The following is a 20662-nucleotide window of genomic DNA, read 5'->3' on the forward strand; positions in this document are numbered from 1 at the left end:
GATCACACTAAACACATAGCGAAGAGCTTTGGTTGTATATGATGGATATCAAATGCAAAGATACTCTGCAGTGGCTGATGCCAGCTGACGTCCAGGAGAGCAATTGTCCGAGAGCTCCAGAGATCTAAAACAGCAGGGAACTGACAACCAATCCATAGCCCTGAAACAAAGCTTCTCCTCAGCAGTCTGCTGCAGAAGGCACTAGCCACAGAACAAACTAGGAGACACCAGCCCAGGCAGCATCTCATTTGGCAGCAGGAGCCTGGACTCCTGAAAAGCAAGAACTCATGGCTGTTGGAAAGGAGAGGTGAGCAGAGCAGCAGCTCTGTCTGCGCTGGTACACTCCAGACCCTCCCAAGACAGGGACGTGCCCTTTCACCGTAGGAGAAACCGACCGAAGAAGGGCTGGTGGAGTGTCGCTACCTCGCATGGGCTGAAACGGCACCACGTGCTGTTCTGGAGGGAGATCTGACCTACAGCAGAGCCGAACGCAGCATGTGGCCAAGACTTCCAGGTTCCCCTCCTGAGGCTTCTCTCACCCCTGCTCTCCCAGGCAGGTAGTCCACCAGAGCTGACACAATCACCTCCTGGCTGGGCGGCACTGCTCCATCCAGCTCTCGGAGGACTAGAGGAGGCCACTCCTCCATGAGAATCTGGAGGGAGGCGGGTGGGCAGCATGATCAGAATCAGGGACTAGGAGAGAATCCAGCCGTTCTGACTCCCACTCTACCACTGACTCATTGTGTTACCTTGGACAACTCTTATCTTCCCTGTGCTTCTGTGTCCCTGTCAAAAGGGGATTGGAACATGCCCACTTCTGAGCCTCCGGTGAAAAGCATCAAACGCAGAACAGTGTTCTAGAGCTGTGGAGTAACACAGGATTCCCCCAGACAGGCTGCGTTCCCTGCTAGCCCCCAAAAGAGATTCAATCTGGATTCCTCCAAAATATCACACTAGCCCTCACAGCAAGTGACAGTGTGCAAACCCCCCCCCCCCGGACTGGGGGGGGGGGGTTACGAGCTTCAGGAAGCCAGCTCCTCACTGGGTATTTCTACACTGCAACGTAAGCCCCAAGGGTCCAACCTCACCCCCTTCCTTCTACACACCACTTGCACTAACCCAGGCTCAGATACAGGTCCCAAGGACCCTACAGGGGTGGAGGGTCTGAGCTTGAGTCAAGCCGGGACCTAGGCTTCAAGCCCTGGTGCTCTGCAGTGTGGAAGCCGCCCCACTGGACTCAGGCTCTGGGAGTCTATCAAATATTCCACAATCTCACAGCCTTTCTTTGTCCTCTGGATAGTGACGTTTTCCCACCCCAAACTGCACCACATACAGAGGGCGAGAGTGGCCATCTTTTGGGAGGGCGCTAGGCAGTCTGGGATAGGAGTCGTTGGACTCGAGCCCGTATCATGCAGTGCAGGCACAGGAGCCCCAGGTTGGGACCCGGGATTCAACAATTCCTAACCTGGGCTTACAAATGAGTGTAGACGCTCAATCCCAAAGTTAAAGAAGCCAGGGTCTGCTAACTGGAGTTGTATTAACCATGGCTCCAGCTGCAGTGTAGACAAACCCACTCTGTTTTCCACTTCACTTTGCCACCCTAACAAACCGGGCACAAGTGCTTGAATAACGTGGCATGTGGTACTTAAATGTGAGTTTGACATGCCCTGGCCTATCCTTACCATCTCAATGGCTGGATTTTCATAGCGATTCGACCCACTCCTCTACCTTGACGTTTCTTTTCCTGTCAACTGCTCTTCTGTTGTACTCTCTGGGAATAGCTTGAACGTGACTGGAGGGAAGAGGCCATACCCCCTTCTTTGCTAGCCTAGTTTTGGTTGGTGTCATTTATAGGCTAATTAGGTACATTGCCTACAGAAGAGATGATACATAAACAAAGAGGCTTAGGTACACGATATGCCCCACCTCTAACAGGTTCCAGAGTCATCAGGCTCCTTACCATTATCCTTCCCCTTGACGAAAGCCTCCCACTCACGGAACCACTGCATGCTGATACAGTAGATGACACTGGGAGACTCCTCTGCCTGGAATGCCTTGTTCAGCTGGAGGCCAAGGAACAGAAGGGAAATATTCTGTCACTGTTGAGGTTTGCAATAGGGCTTTCCATCTTTCCATTACAGGTTGGAAAAACTTCACCACTCTTCAGGATTACTCAGCTGCAACCCTCCACCCCCACCCCAGCAAGCCACCTGCTCAGCATGTGGAAGTCCTTAGATTGCTCTCAAACCGCAGGCCCCCATGCAAAGCATCACCCTCACCTCACTGAGGCATGTGCACCAGGGAACCCAGAGCTGAATCTACATGCCATGGTGCAGATCTTGTTCTGGGAGTCAGAGGGGTGAGTTCTCTGCCACCCATCTGTGATGAAGTCTCCACTTCTGGCCTCAGCCCTTGGTTCCCTTCTCTAGCTCCTTTCCACACGCACCTTAATGAAGGTGTCAATCTCAATCCTCCTGCGTTTGGCCAGGGCTTCAATCTCCACCTGGCAGACCGAGCACACATACAGATGGTTCACAGCAGGGCCTCCCCCAAACCTGAGCCCAGGATGAGAAGGAAAAAGGAACTGAGAACTGGGTTGATATGGAAGAAGTTAACTGCCCTGAGCCCTACAAGTAAATAGGGTGGATTCTTACACTACTCTCCATATCCAGAGGATGCAGAGGGGGCTATGGCTGGTTATTTTAATGAACACCATTGCCTCCACCCTGCATGGTGTGGATCAGACCATTCCCACCTCTTTGATCTTTGGGATAATGGAGAATACAGCTCATCTGCTGTCTAGATTAGGGGCTCTCACATTACACATTACCAGGCTCCATCTCTCCAGAGGGAAATTTCCCCTCAGGATTCGGGGCATAAGAATCACCCTGGAGATCAAGAAATAGACTCACCACCTTACAGACAGCATTGCAACAGCATATACAGTTGCTTAGGTGTCTTAGAGGGAAGCACCATGTCTGGCCAATGCCAGACGCACGATCCCACACTTTAGGGATGTGGCCTGGCACGTCTACGTAGTTCTCAACCAAGACAAAGCTTCAGTTGTTCCAAGGCACTGTGCGATGAGGAGTAAACCAGCTTTCCTCACCTGTTATATAGATACTCCCACACAGTCTGGGGCAGTATCACCACCAGGTCATCAATGTAATGGTATTTATTGGGTGGGATCCCTGCAAACCAGAGCGAGAGGCAGTTCAATTGGGTACTGAACAAGGAGCAGCGTTTTCCGACAACGGAGGGGGACAAGGACTTGATGGTAGGTATCACTCATCTCGCCAATGGGTGAGGAGTGAGGCAAAGAAAAGAAGGAGCTGATGGGGAGGGAGCAGGGCTTTCTCAGCAGGAGACCCTCAACTGTTGCTCTAAGGCAGCTGAAGCCTTCAGGCAAGTCCCGCTCTCGCACACTGGCTTTTGGAGAGTTCTTGGTTTGACTAGAGAGTTATAAATACTCCCAGGGAGGAGGACAGACAGTTTTTACCAGTCTATAAGGGTTCCTGGTATCAGCCCACCCCACCCCTCCCAAAAGTCACACTGAATACCAGCCTTACTGCTAACACAGTAGTAAATGGCAGTCAGTGCAGCTAAAGCACCAATAACCTGTTACACTCTCCCAGCTGCATTTACCTCTTCCCTTCCATTCGGAAGCTACCCAAGAGTTTACCTCCTCCACCCTATTAGCTTGCTAAATGCTTGTTTGAAAACAACTGCTGAAATGAAAGCGATTGTCTCCCAGCACAGCATATCCCTCCAGGCCCCTGATCAGCGGGTCAATGATCTGTCATGTTCCTGAGTGCACTGGGGTCTCTGCCAACGAGGCGGATTCTACTGCAATACATGTTATACTGGGAACGGAGCTGGGGCTTTTATCCGGATGCGACCGTGTGTCAGCCAGCAAAAGGTGTGGCCGGAAACTTCCCGCTGCTGAGTGAACACTACAATTCCCAAACCAGGATGCCTGGCCACTTCCCCTCACCTCCATGTGCGCACAGGAACGTGTGGTTGGTAATGGGACCAGGCTCTGCAAAGGTGTTGAATTTGTTGAGCCACTCTCGAGAGATGTAGAACTGCAGCAAGGTGGGTTCCTTCATGGTGGCAAGGGACACGACCTTCTGCCGCTCCCGCACAGCCTCCTCGCTGCTCTTCCTTGAGGAGGAAAGGGGAGAGACAGTGAAGCAATCCCCAGTATCTGAGCCCTTGATATGCTAACAGCACCGACCAACAGCTCCAGCCAGGAAACTCACTCACCTGTAGAACAGGACATAGGCCTCCGCGTTCTGTACCACTGTCTCATGGACCTCAGTGACATATTGATCATCAAACTCATACCACTGGCCATTGATCACGTTCTGGCAATACGCGATGTAGTGCCCACCTGGAATGGAGGGAATGTAGCAGCACTGGGACTCACCATGCAGAAAGAGGAATCAGGCCTGGAATGATGTCAGCGACTGAGCGGAGATGACTCCTGGGCTGCTGGCCCAGCAAAGGGAAAAGTGGTGTATTGCAGAGATTTTAGTATGGCAGGCCTGCCACCTGGTGCTGTGTCAGCTTGGAAGGGGGCTGCAGGTGCAGGCCCATTTCCATTTATTCAGTTCTGCCCTCCCTGACAAGCTTCCCCCTTGCTGAATGAGAGGAAACACTCCTAGGGGCCTCACTGGGAAACGGGTCTGAACCAGCGCAGTGGTGGGGATCTGCGAATACTGCGCAACCCGCCACTCCAGCCTGAAACAGGTAGAGCGGAGGAAGCCTAGCAGTGCAGGAGTGAGCCTTCTAGTGCGTCTTGCTGCATGCACTCGAGTGAGGCTCGAGGCTGCCCTGGAAAGGGCGACTTCGTAGGCAACAGGAAAGGAGGAGGAGACTGCAGACAATGGGACCAGGCTGGGACAAGAAATCTGAGGAGGTTTAAAAGAGGATCCCAAAGTCGCACTGGGAAACCCTGTAGGAACATGCAGCTTGGACAGCATCAAAGCCAACTCCACTACAAAACATGCTGGCATGTTACATGCAGCTCCTGAGGGGAGAGTCAAAGTAAAAACCTAATGCCCTGCCACTGCCCAAAGACCAGCAGCAGGATACCACGCTCAGAGCTTCAGGCTATTCTCAAGTATCAGAGGGGGAGCTGTGTTAGTCTGGATCTGTAAAAGCAGCAAAGAGTCCTGTGGCACCTTATAGACTAACAGACGTATTGGAGCATGAGCTTTTGTGTCATGCATCCGACGAAGGGGGTATTCGCCCACGAAAGCTCATGCTCCAATACTTCTGTTAGTCTATAAGGTGCCACAGGACTCTTTGAGGCTATTCTCAGACACATGTATCAGATCAATCTCATGCCCAGGCATTTCAGGGACAGACTTACTGCCTGCTGTGCCGTGATGGCAGATGACAGACAAGAGATCGTAGGTGGTGATCTGGGAGACGCATTCCTTGGCCAGGAAGGGACGAAGGTCCAGTCCTTCCAGCGGGAAGGAGACATGGCTGTTGATTTTGAAGGAATACATGACCTCGTGCCGGAACCGTTTCAAGTGGATGCACAGGATCTAAGGCACCAGAGGATACCCAAATCAAATACAGTTCCCTCTCTGGACCCCCTGATCTTTATATGAATGTCCTCACACTATAGTCACTATAACCTGGCAGAGGTGTTGATGGCCCATCAGTTGTAGGTCACTAGGCCCTTTCTGATCTGCTAATAAAATAGGACTTTGCTATTTTCAATTCTCGGTTCAGCAACTCTTCTCTCCCCACCCCCCAGCTAACACGGGAGAAACAAGCCTCCTCCACTCACCTCAGGTAACCGGAGAACTTTGCAGTATTTCACGCCATTCCGCAGTCTAAGAGAGAAAGAGTCAAGTCCCCATGAGAACTAAGAATGGGGACCCCAGGCTAAGCTGGGCAGGTCACATTTGAACTCCATGGCAAAGCTGGAATGGACTTCAGTGAGAGCAGCCTCCCACTATGTATCAGAGCATGGGCCACTGGCCTCATCCCTCCATTCTCCTCAGTATCCTCTAAGTGCCCCAATTCACTCCCCTCCTTCTTCCCTTTACCACAGCCCCCACTTTTCCTCCCACCAGCACCAAGGTCTCCAGTGGCCCAGAACCAGGGCTTTCAAGGTCACTTTCAAACCTAGAACTCAGCAACTAGCAGTTCAGCAAGCCCGTAGCGGGGGGACATTTGGCCGAGGACAGTCAGTTTGGGCAGAGAGAGGTTAATGGAAAGAGCACAACATGGAGGACACAAACTTACTTTTTACACCGTTCACAGCTGTACATGTTGTCCCCTGGAGAGAGAAAAGACAAGCGTCGCAATGTTACTGACAGGAGGAACCATGAGGCTGCAGCCCCCACAAGGAAACAAACTCTCCTCCCAGGTGGGGAAGCCGGGTAAAGCGCCTGCCTAGCAGAGATAAAGCAGATCTGGGCAGGAGCCTCTCTGCCACCCCCCTATGCCACTCAACACAGGCATAGCACAGACAACAGACAGGCACCATGCATGCAAAGTGGTGGTGTCTACTGAGGTGGAAGGGAACCCGCTTTGCCCTCCCACAGTGGTTCATGTGTGGCTGGAGCAGCCTCTTCTCCCCAGTTAAAGCAGGGATGGTAGGAAACATGCTCAAACCCTCCTTTCCACTCCCCAGATTAACACAGGGGCAAAATGTGTTCAGTCCCTCTGCTCTCCATCCCAGGACGATGGCACAGGAGACTGTCCTGCAGACAGAACCACACAGCCTCCTTCTGCCCCCTCAGTGTGGGCTCCTGGTGAGGAACCTCCTACATGAACACAAAATGCAAATCTTGCACTCCTAGGCATAAGGGTCGGACTGAGGTTACCCAGACTCCTCAGCTGGGCATGCAGAGTTGTGGGAGAATCTCCTTGTAACACTTCTGCCCTGTGGAACTCATCCCCCACTTGCAACGCCCCCAGGGAAAAACCTGTCGGGACCAGGACCTTGGGAAACATCTAAGGAGTCCACAGCCCAGGTTTAGTGGTGCTGCCTGCAGGAAGGATGAATGCTACACAGACTGGGTCCAAAAGCACCAGCATACAGTGCAGTCCCTGCTTTGATCTCCCTGCTGCTGCAGCCAGCACATGGGTTGGCTCCATCTCTCTGTCTTACATAGAAGCCACAGGCCCATTTATCCTCCCTGAATACAACAGACAGAGGAGCCAGGGCAAATGTTACAAATTCAGCCAACCAGACAATTTACCAGAAAACACCACAACACCCTGCAAGCAATGCAGGAAACGAGCGGCTCAAACCCACCCCCAAGCAAGCACAGCTGAGCCTGGCAACCCCACCTTGTTCCTCCCGCCCAGGAAAGTCCTTGCATAGCACTAGGCTATGGACTCCCACTGTGCACAAAAGGGAAAGACAATCGCGTCTGCTCTTTGCTGAGCCCACCACACCCTAGTTCCAAACAGCAAACCCTGCCCCGGAGTAGATGGCAAACGCTCACTCCTGCTCCCGAGGAATGCAGTTTCCAGCCAGACTCCCAGAAGCTTCCATTTGTTCCAGAAACGCATCGGGGAGGGTTCTGGACAGCTTCCCTCGGAGGCAGACAGAGAAGACAAGTTATGCCAGCCCTCCCCAAACTCACCTTTCAACTCATCGGCAGCAAAAAAGGCAGCAAGACAGTCCTCCAGTGTGACCACAGGACCCCAAAACCAGCTGGGGATACAGGACACCACAAACCTGCGGAACGGAGGGGTCATGCAAGAAAGAAATGTGAATGTCACTGGTGATCTATGCACTTTGGGTCTAAAATTCCCTGGTGATGTGCTGCTTTCTGTGAATCAAGCCTGGAAGGGCAGCTCAGGAACAGCATCCCACAGCATTATGGGAAAGCGCTGGGTCTTTCTCAGAACTGGGGCTGCTACTGGGACCTCCCACGCCAGGAAGGGCCAAGGTGGTGGGTGAGTAGAGGATTTAACCCTTCGCTCTTGTAGAGTGGCAAGAAAAGGCAGGCACTGACAGGTCCCAGACAGAGGTTTCCACCAGAAGGAAGGCAGCCACAAAGGAACATTATTAAATGACTGAAGGAACTGATTCACCTGGAAGGAAATATACCAGTGAGGATTTGCAATGTCCTGCACCTTCAGCTCACAGGTGTTTTACAGTCAGGCCATTACTACTGCACACGGTTTATTTTTTAAACACAATTGAAAATATGTTTTGTTGGACTAAATGAGGAAGGAGCTAGGCACAGCTGTTCTTTGCTGTGGATCTTACAGATACAGGTTCCTGGCTATGGATCTTAATTCTTTACAGTGACTTTTTGACACAATTATATCCAATATTTGTGTCTCTCTCCTTCATTTCCCTTCTGTAAAGAACCAATCAGCTTGTTACACTTAAGGGTAACTGCCTTCCAGTAACTGACGAGAGCAAAGCCGAAGAGGGTGAGAAACTGCAGAAAGGTTGCAAGGTAAACACACCTCCTGATGTACTCCATGATGAAGGCAATCCAGCCTTGCGAAGTGTAATTGTCCCCACAGGCCCCTGTCTTAGCAGGCACATTTTGGTAAATGGCGGAATGCAGCTTGGCCAAGTCCTCCTTCCCAGGGATCGGCAGCGACAGATCCTGGAACGTCTCCACCGTTGTGGATACCTGAGGACATGCAAAAAAGTCTGGGCCTCCAGTGTACGCAAAGGAGCCGGTACTCGGCCCGGAACTTTTAGCATCACTTGGGCCCATCTACACTAGGAAACTGAAGCGTTGCTGACTGTAGTAGGCAATTTTCAGCACCGCCACCAGGAAGAGTCTGGCCCAGCCCCAGCCATGCTCTCCGAAGCAGCGCTGAAATGGTTTTGTCCAGTCTACACTAGGATTATTCCTCACTCGCAAACAGGGTAACAGAAGTGTGGTCACTCCCCCTCCTAATCGCCTAGTGTTCCCTACAGCTCTGGCCCCAAGTTCTCCACAGAGAGGCCCCCCAAGTCCTGTCCGGCTCCCTCTATTTCGTTGGCTCCTCCACCTTATTCTCCCTTTGCTGTGGCCAGCTCCATCGTAGGACACACGCACAATGGCGAAGCTGACTGAGCTACACAGGATCAAGATTCTGTATGGCACATAAACAATAACACAGACTATTCCTAACATGCCATCATGTTAATAGGGCCCTCACATCCCAGAACATTTGGGAACAGCTGTTTCCCAACGCGAGGGTTTTTTTGAAGCAAACAGGCCCTGCTGTTTTATTACTTGATTAATGGCAGTAAGGAGACGCACTCTGTCGCAGGTGAGGCATTGCACCAGGCTGAGAATGGAGCCATCGAAGATGTCAGAAATAACGCTGCGATAACGAAGCTCTTTCTTCTTCTTCCCGGAAGCCAGCACCTGGGCTGAAAAGACACACATACGCCTCCGTCACTTACAAGCTCTTACGTAGCTTCAGCAGAGTCCTGCAGTCAAGCTAGGGGGACGTCTCACTCAGAGTACAGCACAAGACAAGTGTGTTTTGTACCCGCTTCGACACAGCCTGCATGAATCTCTCGGTGGTTCCGAACTTAAGCTTACATTAAGAACATCCTTGTTTCAGGTGACAGCAGGAAGCCGGGTGTAACAATCTGCACCAATGCAATGCACCCGAATACTGTTGGAGGTGCTGTCTTTGTCTCCACCCTCCTCTAACACTAGTTTAGAAGGACATGATGGGGTCGTGTAGCATTCTTGACGGCTTTAATCTCTGTAGCACTCTCTTCACCACTCACCGACTGTTTTTCCCCAAGGATATTTTGTCTTTTCCCCTCCAGCCATCATCCAGTTTTCCCCCATGCATTTCACACTGCGGCTTGCCTCACAGAATGTGGTGGCTGGCAGAACGTGGTGGTTTTGTTTAACAACAAAACCCCCACTTAGAGTGCTTTTTATCGGGCTGGAACGTCTGCGTCTGCGTGCCCACCCCCACCGGCTGAGGTCAGCACAGCTCGGGAAAGAACACAATTATTGAATGGCAGCAGGGCGAGGGTGGGGACACAAGCCATGGTGTTTATGGGCTGTGGAAGGACAGTGGGTTTAGTTTTGGGATTTCTTTGAGATGAAGCAACGGGCCCAATTTTGTAACCTCACAACACTCCCACACTAGACTAATGCTCTTAACTTCAATCCCGCAGGGAGACTAATATGGCAACATCCCTTTAATAGTCAGGAGGCCTTGAACGGTAATGCTGCCCTGCAGTCCCTTGGCCACATATGCTATGAAGCGTAAGACTGAAGGCCAGTTCCGGATTCTCCCCTCAGTGCAGGGTAGCTCAGGAGTTCCTTACCGTGATTAGTAAGTTAGGCATTACGATACCAAGAAGATAAGGCCAATGACAACCCTTTCTCATTGATTTCAGGCTGTATTTGGACAGCCAGGCATCCCTCTGCCCTAAACACAGCCACGTTGAGACTCTCTATCATTTGTTTCCTAACACTGTTTTAGTAGAGAACATACTGAAGGACTGTCAGCCATGGGGTCATGATGGCTTCAGTACTTCCCTCTTCTCCTGCTCCCTCGCGCAAACGTAGCCCTTTGCCTCCATGGCCCCCTCAGCTTCCTGGCTGCAGTAGCTTCCCATCTATGCTACCTTTTTTCAGCACATAGGAAGGTCCCAGGCGCACAGGACTGGAGCGAGGGGGACTGCTGGACAGTTTGGAGTGCATCTCCTGGTGAACTGGGCTGCAGGGGCGCGAGGAGCAGCGCACGTAGGCGTCGTTGTCTGGCTCTGTGTGGGGAGAGAGACCACCAGTGAAACACCGAACGTGCCAGCCCAGCCGGTCACCAGTCAGTCCCGGTAGAATGCTGGTCTCTGAATCTTAGCACAACAAAAAGTCTTTCATGTTCAGGGAAGCTAGTTCCCAGCCCAGCCCACCACTCTGAGGACTGGATACCTGAGGAATCCTCTGGGTTTCTTAGAAAACAAACCACCCCACAGACATCTGCCAGCATTCCTGTCTCTGGAGCCCACAGGGCTGTAGGCTGGGTCATCACCTTTGGGTCAAGACAAGGAGTCACAGCTGGAGCACAGCCTTTAAATGCCAGCTCTTCTGCAGAACCACATGGCATCTCTCCACAGCTTAAAAAGATTCTTTCAATGTTCATTGCCCAGCACTAACAAATACCTCTATTTCCTGGTGAAGGGGTGTCGTCCCCCCCACAGGTAATGAAAGGGTTCATCTCGGCCTAGAGGCCAATCGACCCACCTGGTCGCACCTAGAGGTTGGGCCATGCCTAATTAAAGATGAGGCCAAGCTGCCAGAGGAATTGGGCAGCTTTTATAAACAGTTTGCTGCAGAGAGAAGCTTTGCAGTCACTCTCTGGGACTAGAGAGCAGAAGGACTGGGAGGGTCAAGGAGGAATCCTAGGGGAAGAGTTCACTCAGGCATCCTCTCCTGAGTAGAGAAGAAGTCTAGCAGAGGCCAGGAATTACACACAACAGCACTGGGGAAGGAGCAGGCTCTGGAACTACGATAATAGGGCAGGATTTGGATTTCCATGGAGAGAGCCCTGGGAGATGCTCAGATGAGGAGCAGAGAGGGATGAAAGGTCAAGCCTGCGGAGGGCAGAAATGGATTTACATTTTGTACCTTTAATCTGTGATTTTGTTGGGGAATTCCTGGGTGAGCCCTGCAAGTCCCAGCCCTGAGAGACAGGGGAACCTAGGGAGACTGCAAGAGAGGCCAGCTGACAGGCTACAGGAGGAGGAAATCCAGGGAGACAGCAGCAAGGAGTCTGATGGAGCAAACCTTGGCTGCTGGGTATAGAATCCCTGGGTGGAATTTAGTGTCAGGGGCAGGCCTGGGTTCCCCTACCAGCCATTGGGGAAGGTGACATGAGGCCCTTCAGAAGGGGACAAGAATGATTGAGAGCAGTGAGAGGAGACCATGGGCCCCAGAGCAGGGTCCAAAGGCCTTTTGTAGGGACACTGAACTATTTGTTGGACTCTCTGTTACCACAGAAGGTGCGGGATTAAATATAACCTGGCCAGAGGGCTGAGTCATGAGAAGAGAGAGACCACCGAGGGACAGGAGCCACGGTTGGCAGGGGGTGCTACAGACAGAGCTACTACTCCACATACCTAGCCATGAGGTGGGGCACCTGCAGTGAGTCCACTCTTCCACACACCCCTCATTACCTCCCTTCCTTTACCCGTCTCGGAACCAACCATTCCCAGGGTCAGTTTGTAGGATAATATGAGCTTTACATACTTATTCCACATTTTTCCTAAAGTAATTTTTAAAAGATGTGCAGGACCAGGAGTTCCTTCAGACTGTGCTCTGTTCGGGGTTACTGTGTCTTTTGGTTTCTTTTTGTATGTCTTGTGTTATTAGTAATAGTTGGTTTAGCATTACCACATACAGTTCACTTCTTTAAAGCGCTAGTCTGGCATTACAAAACACACCTTTCCCTCAACACAAGGTTTTTTTAAATGATCAGATTTGGCAGAGGCAGCTCAAACTAGTAGCCTATCCAGCATGTAAACCATGTTCATCACCACAGTATCTGGGCACACTGAAGTACTTCCCTGCTGATTTCTACCATAGCAGTGCATGGGAAAATGAGGCAAGTTGAAGGAAGCAGGTCTCCTGTCTTAGAAGCAAAGACATTCTGAGATCAGGAGTGGGAATGTCTACACAGTATATCTGTCTGACATGCCTCAACACATGAATATGGCACTGGTTCTCTTATATGGTGAGATAGGGAATCTATATTAGTACCTTGTGTCCTACATGGGCTGGCAGGGCATGGAGGAGGTAGGGTTTCAGGAGAAGCTCTGCCATCAATTGGATTCATGGTGGTATCAACGTCTGCATCCTCATCAACTTGTTCTGAGTTGCTCCGCCGGTGGCTATAGGTGAATTTCCTGTCTTTCAGCCTCTCTTTCTCAGAGATCCCTCTCCCGGCCTCATCCTGGATCAGCAACTCTTGCTCTGCTAGGGAGCCGCTCATGCCCCCTGTCCTGCCTTGTCCATCCACATCACCCCTGTCACTGCTCGAATCACAAGAGAGGAACTCATCCTCCGAGGGGCTACGGTCACCTTCCCGCTTGTCATCCATGTCACTGGAGTCAGAGTCTCTTGCCTCAGCAACAACTGGTTCTTTTAGCTCTTCATGAAGCTGGTCCATCAGGCATCGCAGAAACTCTTGGGTGTCCTTAAAACCAGGAGCAATCCCACATTATCTACTGCCCATCTAGGGACAAAACAACCCTACTCCAGTTTCCACTTAGTTCATCTGTTGCCCACAAAAGTTAGCCTCTAGGGGAATACAGGGAGTCCCACTCAGAGAACACATGGAGTTGGTGATATGCAGCAGATGGACAGAGGGATCCTGCCCATTTAACCGACTGCTCTAATGCCTGGGGATTAGAGTCCCAATTTGCAGCTAACTGTTTCAGCTTCTGCATTTTTTCAGGAATTTAGGAAGGAATCAGGATGGTCAAACTGGGCTGCTGCTACAGAATTTAGACCGTTATTTTGTTTACTGGGATGTCAGCACTGGAAGAACGTGGGAAACCAGGAGAAAGACAATCAAGACAGTGGGCTGCAAAGAACAGTACAGTCTATGCTACAAAACCAATCTTCAAGCTCCACTGATGTCTTCAGATGATAACCCATTCCCTTACAGCAAGCAGGACATTAAAGTACTCTATTGCCAGGGATTAGAACTAGAAATCAAAGACAAATCGTCAGGCCCCCAGGTGGCCCATGAGATGGTGGAGATTGCTCATGAGGGACCTCCCAGAGAACCACTTGGTGTCCTGACAGCTCTGGGTAGTGAAATTTTGAAGATTTATGTGACGATTTGGTTTAAAATATAATAACAGATCATCAGCTCTTCAGTTTTAACTCCTTATAGCTGGAATTACAATCCAATGCCCTTTGATCACGGGCAAATATAGCAGCCCTAGTCTCTCTGTTTCAGCAATTGATATTTTTATCATCATCATCATCATCTCGGTTTTCATTTGCTACCAGTGCCATGGCTTAAACACGCTATTGTCTGATGTCCCCTCTCTCTGTTCACTTTCTAACCAACTAAATATTGAGGGTGACATTTCATTCTAAAGAATAAGTGGTGGTGTTTTTTTGTACAGTGAAATACTTCTCCCATCCCTCCGCCCCAAAAAAGACATGCTCTTTTAAAAGGACTCATTTAAATTGGGTGCTGAGAAGGGTGTGCGTGTAATAAAGGTCGGTATTTGTAACCTTTTAGTGCAGGTGTACCCAGACTCTCATCTCTAATATAAGTAATAATAATACCACCTTGTTCTTCAATGGTATTTTTTATCAGATCTCAAAAGTGCTTGGCAAAGGAGGTCAGTGTCATCATCCCTATTTTACAGACAAGGAAACTGAGGTACAGAGACGGGCCGAGCCTTGCCCCAAGTCCCACAGCAGGCCCCTGACAGACCCAGAAACAGAACCTAGATCTCCTGAGTCCCAGTCAAGAGCTCTAGCCATTCTCTGATACAGATGCAGTAAATAACGGGACAATCCCAGCACCCAGCCAGTTAATATGGGCCCTTTATTCTTACATGAGGTACTTTGTTAAGCGGGCTCCACTAGAGTAGTAAGAATCCCATGATGTGGAACAACCTAGGCATACGTCTAGAAAGGCTTGTGTGTGTGTTGGATGGCCCACCTGCTGTGCATAGCCCCGGAACATGGGGTTGACCAGTTTAATTCCATGAGACAAGCTGCTTGGAACCACATAGCTTGGGCTGTTTAAGAACAAAAACCATTAGTTCACATATCATGTCTGGAGCGGAACGGTGTAGTAAGCATACAATACAGAGAGGTAGTCAGCTTTAACAGAAACGGTGGAAAGAATAGTTATGTTGCTGCAAAGTCTGAACTTCTCTGTTAACTAGAAATCATAAGATTTCAGATGGTGCAGGTATCTACCAAGTATTTTAATCTCTTCTCCCTACTAGTGACAGACTGATCCCTACTGTACATTCACCAATGCTTTGTCACTTTTTAAAATATCAAGTGATGGAACCATCTGTCATTTCCGTTGCCAGAACGATTTGGTCTCCTTATTTATTTTGATTTCATAGACAAAGAGCAGTGCCCACCTCAAAGAATCAGAACTCACAAGAGTTCTATTAAAATTACATTACACTGCTAAAAATTATTGCCATGACTCCACAGCTTGTTCCAAATAGTTGTAGTCCATTCCAAACCCACAACTTACTCATACGCTGTCTGTAGTGTTGTTGTAGCTGTGTTGATCCCAGGATAAGAGAGAGACAAGGTGGGTGAGCAAATATCTTTTATTGGACCAACTTCTGTTGGTAGAACAGCTGACGCTCTGGTTACCTTTCCCAGACCCAAAGAAGAGTTCCGTGAAGCTCGAAAGCTTGTCTCTTCCACCAACAAAGTTGATCCAATAAAAGATATCACCTCAACCACCTTGTCTGTCTTGTACCATGATAACAATTAACACTAAACACAGGACACCACTTAGACACTCGATTTGATTCTTGCACCTACTTACATTTGCAGTTAGGGAGCCAGATCCTCAGCTGCTATAAACCAAATTATTTCAGTGGTGCTACGCCAATTTACACCGGCTCAGGATCTGGCCCAGGGTTACTAGTTCTCATACTGAGTCAACAGCAAACAACTGACAATCAAAAACAGCTTCCAGGCTGACTGGTAAATATCACTATCAGATGCGAATTGCTTTTTCCTCCGCAAATCAAGAGCAGCACCACTTGCATGGCAGCAGCCAAATATATCTCCACCCTCTTTTCAGCAAACCAATGAGCATAAGAGCAGCTCTTTGTTTAAAGCACTTCACATTACCATGCACACTTTGATTCACTGGTTTGATATCAATGTAATGAATTTTCAGATGTTTCTAGACCCTGTTCCTCAAAAGATGGCTGGCTGATCACTAGTTGCAGGGTGGAAGAAGGGGAGTACTACACCAAGCGCTCACCACATCTTCTAGGGCTGGCCCTAAAGCTTCAATTCAGGGACTGGGTCACACCTCTCGTTATTTTTACTGGGTTCATAACTGAAGTACGAACCGCTGTACACTTGCCCGTTTGGACTGGGGAGGGATTACTCACCGCTTCTTGTGCCAAACCTCAGAGACCAGTTTCTGGTAACTTTTGCACAATGCTGGCTTCTTGTCCGTACGGACCAGCCCGCCACACTCCAGAAAAAACTGTGTGAGAGGCGGACTAAAGAAGGAAAGATAAGAGAGTTAAGTGGAGGGGAATTTCTTCTACGCGTACATTTGAAGTCACACAGAACAAGAGGACATGTCCTAAGGTTGCTTTTTAGATGTAACATTTAGAAAAAGGGGAAAGAGGCGGTGCTGCAAATGCCACCCTCTGATTCTTCACAAATCGTTCCCTTTGGACAGAACGATTGGGATCCCTCCCCAGCATGTCTGAGAGATGCTGGAGTTTATTGCCAAGACAGGATGGTGAGAATTATTTTTTGGGTTGAGGTTCTCAAAGCCACCTCATTAGGGAGAACATTTAAAAGAAGCTGGGAGGAAAACACATGCACGTGCACCTATAAAATATTTTATATTTACTATATCTTAAAGATCACAGTGGAAACTAAAGGCCTGTACTTCCATCATCAGTCCAATGGTATGCGTCCCACTGATTCGCGCAGTTCCCTACTCTACAGCTTTTTATGCCTTAAACATACCATGATCCTGTTTTTTCCCTTCTCCCTCCCTATTCTGCACCTGGGCTGATCTGCACACACAGCATTCACGAGGGAGGTCTTGGATTGGAACAGCCACTTTTTTATTTTCAGTGAGTATTTTCAAGGGAGCATCACCACAGAATGGTCCTGTCACCTACCAGTTAGAGAGGGCCTGAAGCGCTGCATTCATGTAGCAGGAGTTCCCAAGGTTTTTCATTCCAGTAAGGCCTGGAGAAAGTGCAAGCGACATGAGACAAAAAAGGAATGTCACTTTTCAGCACCTCTTCCTTTTCAGAAGCAGCACATTTTACATTCCACACAAGAGGAAATGGAATCCAGCATGTCCCTTGCAGATGAGCTCAGCATCCCAGTCCTTCTGAAATGGAACCTCACAACTTAAGTCTTAGAGTCCAGAGGTGCAGTTATAACTGATCCCATAATTCAATATGGCATTACCTCTTGGTTTCAGATCATCCTCCTCTGATTCCGATTCCCCTTCATCAGCCACTGCAATTGGAACTGCCTTCAGTGGATGAGCAGGCAATATAGGCTCCTAGATTAAAGGCAGAGAAATAAGCATCGGTGGCAGGTCTGATACACACACACACACACACACACACACACACACACACACGCACACACACGCACACACACACACACGCACACACACACACACACACAGTACCATTTATTCTGCCAGCCACTAAGAAGGTCCACCAGTAACAAAGGCACTGGCAATAAGCACTGCAATAACCGCTTTACCTTCCCTGATGGCATTGCCTCAGTAACATGACGAGGCTGTCCAAGGAGCACCCTCAGTGATTTCAAGATGTGCCACAAGGGGCCCCAGGGACAGTCAATAGTGTCTGCAGTGGGTACATTTCTAGTTTGGCAGTTAACACTGCTGCAGTTCACGCCAGACTGGGCCACCCTTCAGAAGTGGCCAAAGACAGACTGATTATATAGACATGTACGGAGTTTTTAAAGCACATTAGGAATTCTGCTGGATGAAAGGTGCTAAAGAAATGCAAGATTATCTTGATGGGAAGCATCTTCCTTCAGATTTGAGAGCTCTCATTGCAACAATGGCATGTCCAATAGTAGGGAGTCCTAAACTAGTCACCTAACAAAAGAAAACAAAAACCCCACAAAGTGTTCCATCCTGTTCAACAGTGTCCTTCTGACTTATGGGGTGAAAGACCCACCTGTTCGCTGAACTTTGATGACGGGGATGGAGCATGTGCTGCCAGTCTCTGGTCCAAGAATACCTCCTTTTCACAGGCATAACACCACACCCGGAATGTCGTCAGGTTCACGGTCAGGTTGTGTTTTTTGGCCTAAAAACCAAAATCGTGAGAATACGGAGAACCACAAACTGTAACTCAATTGCTAGAGTTTGGAACCTATACACCATAGTCATTATGTAAATGTCTGGGCACGAAAGGTGGCAGGGAATGGCTATAATCAATAAGCGCCCATGCTTTGTGGATCGGAGTTTAATTATTTGGAAATCCAACCCTGTCTGTCCTGATGAGAGAGAGAGGGTTATAGAGAACAGCTCACCTGTGCGTGAAGGGTGCTATGATCCGCAAAGGATTCCCCACACCCAACATAAGGACAAGCAACCTAGAGAGAGGAGATAGTGGGAGAACAGTTTGGATGTGGCAAGATAAACCCACAACAAAATGAAAAAAGGGGGTTGTGACCCCCATCCCAGCCAGCAGCTGCCTTTCATAAGCATGCGTTGTAACCGGAGTCACAGCAGTACAAAAGACTTGGCACTTCTTAACAAAAACAAAACAAAAAAAACAAAAACAAAAAAAAAACAAAAAAAGAAAAACACACTCTGGCCACCCTTGCTCACATGACTCTATGAAACCTCCAATCCAAATCACTGAAGTTAGTTGTTCTGATCTATGTGTCCATAGATTTACAGATAGATCAGAACATTCAAAAATCAGATCAGATCATTCAAAAATCTGTTGTAAAAATAAGTTGCTTGTCTGCTGAAATCCAGATACTAAGATGAGAAGCGCTCAGTTGGTCCACGTCTATCCTGTCACCTCTTCTCTTTCCACTGCTGTCTTTTCCCATCAGTCCCCTCATTCAAATGCCTTGTTTTCTTTCTTCTATTACAAGTATGTTTTGGAAAGGACTAGAAATGTATCTAAAAAGAATAACTTGCCCCTGCAGTTACAGGTATAAGATCTATCAGTCTCATACTTCCGGGCATGCTGCAGCTTCCCGAACAACAGTGTCAAATCTGGCAAAATCTTTTTCAGCTTTATTCCGCTGCTCCTACTAAGAGCTCTTCGGGTCAAGGACTGTCTTTTACTCTGATTATACGGAGCTCAGCACAACAGGACTAGAAACTACCGTGATGCAAACTACCCTTAAGTATCATAAAAGAAGTTGATATTCAGAGGCAATACAGGGCAATCCTTGCCCACTGCTCAGGGTGTTCACGGATGGGAAGGAAGATTATTTCGGCTCCTCATAGAGCAGCCCCAGCACTACCGGAGTACCAGTACTGGTGCCTCTACAGCTCCTACACATGAAACTGACAAGCATTGTAAGCGCTTCAAGGTGCGACTTCCCCTTGTTTGAAAAAAATGCTTCATGCATTTCTTACCCAGGAATAATTTTTGATAGTACAACTGAGCGACAATTGGTATGATAGATACACACAGGTGTGATGTTCCGCTACACAGTCAGGTGAATGGTGGGAATTTTACAACTTTCTCTGGAGCAGTGCTTCTCCGCTTTTTCAGGTAAGCAAGCCCTTATTTCAACTCAAACATTTTCGTGACTTCCTTACTTTTTTTGTTTACTCATGCTTTTATAGTAAATGTAGCCATGCTAACAATGAAAAGCCTATATAATTGTGTGTGTGTGTGTCTGAAGAGGTTTGGCAGAGAATACTTGACCTTGAACAGCACCAGTGTGGGGAGAGTGGGGACTTTCCTTGCTTTAGATGGTAAGAACATATTCAGTGCCTTGCAGCGCCCCTTCCTCGATTGCCTTTTGATATCTGCCCCCAGGGGAAGCAACCCACGGAGAAACACTACTCTGCAGCTCCTCGCATTGATCATTTTAAGTGACAGAGACCAAGATCAGAGCTGGTGTAGGTGGGTGAAGCTCCACCAGTCAATGATGATGTCACTGCATAGAGTGTTTTACTTTGATTTGTTTTAATGTCAATGGCGGTGCATCTGTTTACAGTAGGGCTAAATATGGCCTATGTCCCAGATTCGATGACATCGGAGTCCATTCCAGCTTTCATCTTATTTAAGCCAGCTCTTTTTAATTCCCTTCTGCTTTGTTCCCCTCCTTTCAACAACATCACTAACGTTCTCTGGCTCCATACACTTTAAATCTCCCTCAAAGCTGCAAGCGGAAGGATCCAATCAATCACTAGGTGCTTAAAAACAGATGATAGTTAGTAGCATTCTCCAGTGTTCATTCCCAGTGGGGCTCCAGGAGGAAGTCATTTGTGAGGTGTGAACAAAATAGGCCTAGATGTGAGGCAAACAGCATTAGGGTTTGATCATTGGCTTTTATTTTTCTGGGATATAATTGAAAGCTGATGGAAATGTTTACTGGGTTTCCTTTCTTCTAATGCTTCTTTCTTTGTTTACCAGATACTGTGATTTCAGACCTAATTTCATATCCGAAGGCGATAACTCAGCCTGAAAGTAAGTACAGCATTATACTAAGAAACACTATAAATAAAAAATGAGAAGCCCCTCTATACAGCACACACAAATAGCAAGCTCTTTTTACCTGCAGGCAAGCCCAGAGGTTCGGTCCCCCAGCTCTGCATGACTGGCAAGTTCCCTGCAGTCACACACAAAGAAAAAGTCATTATATTTTAGTAGCCTAGTCCTTGACTCAGAGGGGAGCACCCTAGGCTTACTGCATGGGAGTTGACTTTTTAGGGCAGAGAATAAAAACTTATTTGGCTGCACAATTTATTTTTT

The 20662-nt window shown here is 48.7% G+C and overlaps 1 protein-coding gene across 8 annotated transcripts in view; it reads right to left on the reverse strand.

Annotated features, from left to right (window-relative positions):
• Positions 1-20662, reverse strand: part of USP20 (ubiquitin specific peptidase 20) — a 43351-nt gene that overhangs the window by 8853 nt on the left and 13836 nt on the right. For 7 of the 8 annotated variants that reach the window (XR_007769957.1, XR_007769956.1, XM_050926108.1 and 4 more), the window contains 20 exons: positions 20466-20519; positions 18246-18308; positions 17888-18019; positions 17139-17235; positions 16841-16910; positions 16088-16201; positions 14650-14728; positions 12723-13158; positions 10592-10729; positions 9225-9364; positions 8458-8630; positions 7620-7714; positions 6268-6301; positions 5807-5852; positions 5378-5558; positions 4267-4393; positions 3995-4164; positions 3110-3191; positions 2447-2555; positions 1961-2063 (listed from right to left, as the gene is read on the reverse strand). Coding sequence is in view for 6 of the 8 variants with exons in the window: in XM_050926108.1 (XP_050782065.1) it covers positions 1961-2063; positions 2447-2555; positions 3110-3191; positions 3995-4164; positions 4267-4393; positions 5378-5558; positions 5807-5852; positions 6268-6301; positions 7620-7714; positions 8458-8630; positions 9225-9364; positions 10592-10729; positions 12723-13158; positions 14650-14728; positions 16088-16201; positions 16841-16910; positions 17139-17235; positions 17888-18019; positions 18246-18308; positions 20466-20519 (2443 nt within the window). In the remaining 2 variants the exon portion in view is untranslated. The remainder of the gene's footprint in view (positions 1-1960; positions 2064-2446; positions 2556-3109; positions 3192-3994; positions 4165-4266; positions 4394-5377; positions 5559-5806; positions 5853-6267; positions 6302-7619; positions 7715-8457; positions 8631-9224; positions 9365-10591; positions 10730-12722; positions 13159-14649; positions 14729-16087; positions 16202-16840; positions 16911-17138; positions 17236-17887; positions 18020-18245; positions 18309-20465; positions 20520-20662) is intronic. The other variant, XM_050926110.1, reaches the window with a different exon arrangement.

This window comes from Gopherus flavomarginatus, chromosome 17 (genome assembly GCF_025201925.1).
Source record: "Gopherus flavomarginatus isolate rGopFla2 chromosome 17, rGopFla2.mat.asm, whole genome shotgun sequence".
Lineage (NCBI taxonomy): Eukaryota > Metazoa > Chordata > Testudines > Testudinidae > Gopherus > Gopherus flavomarginatus.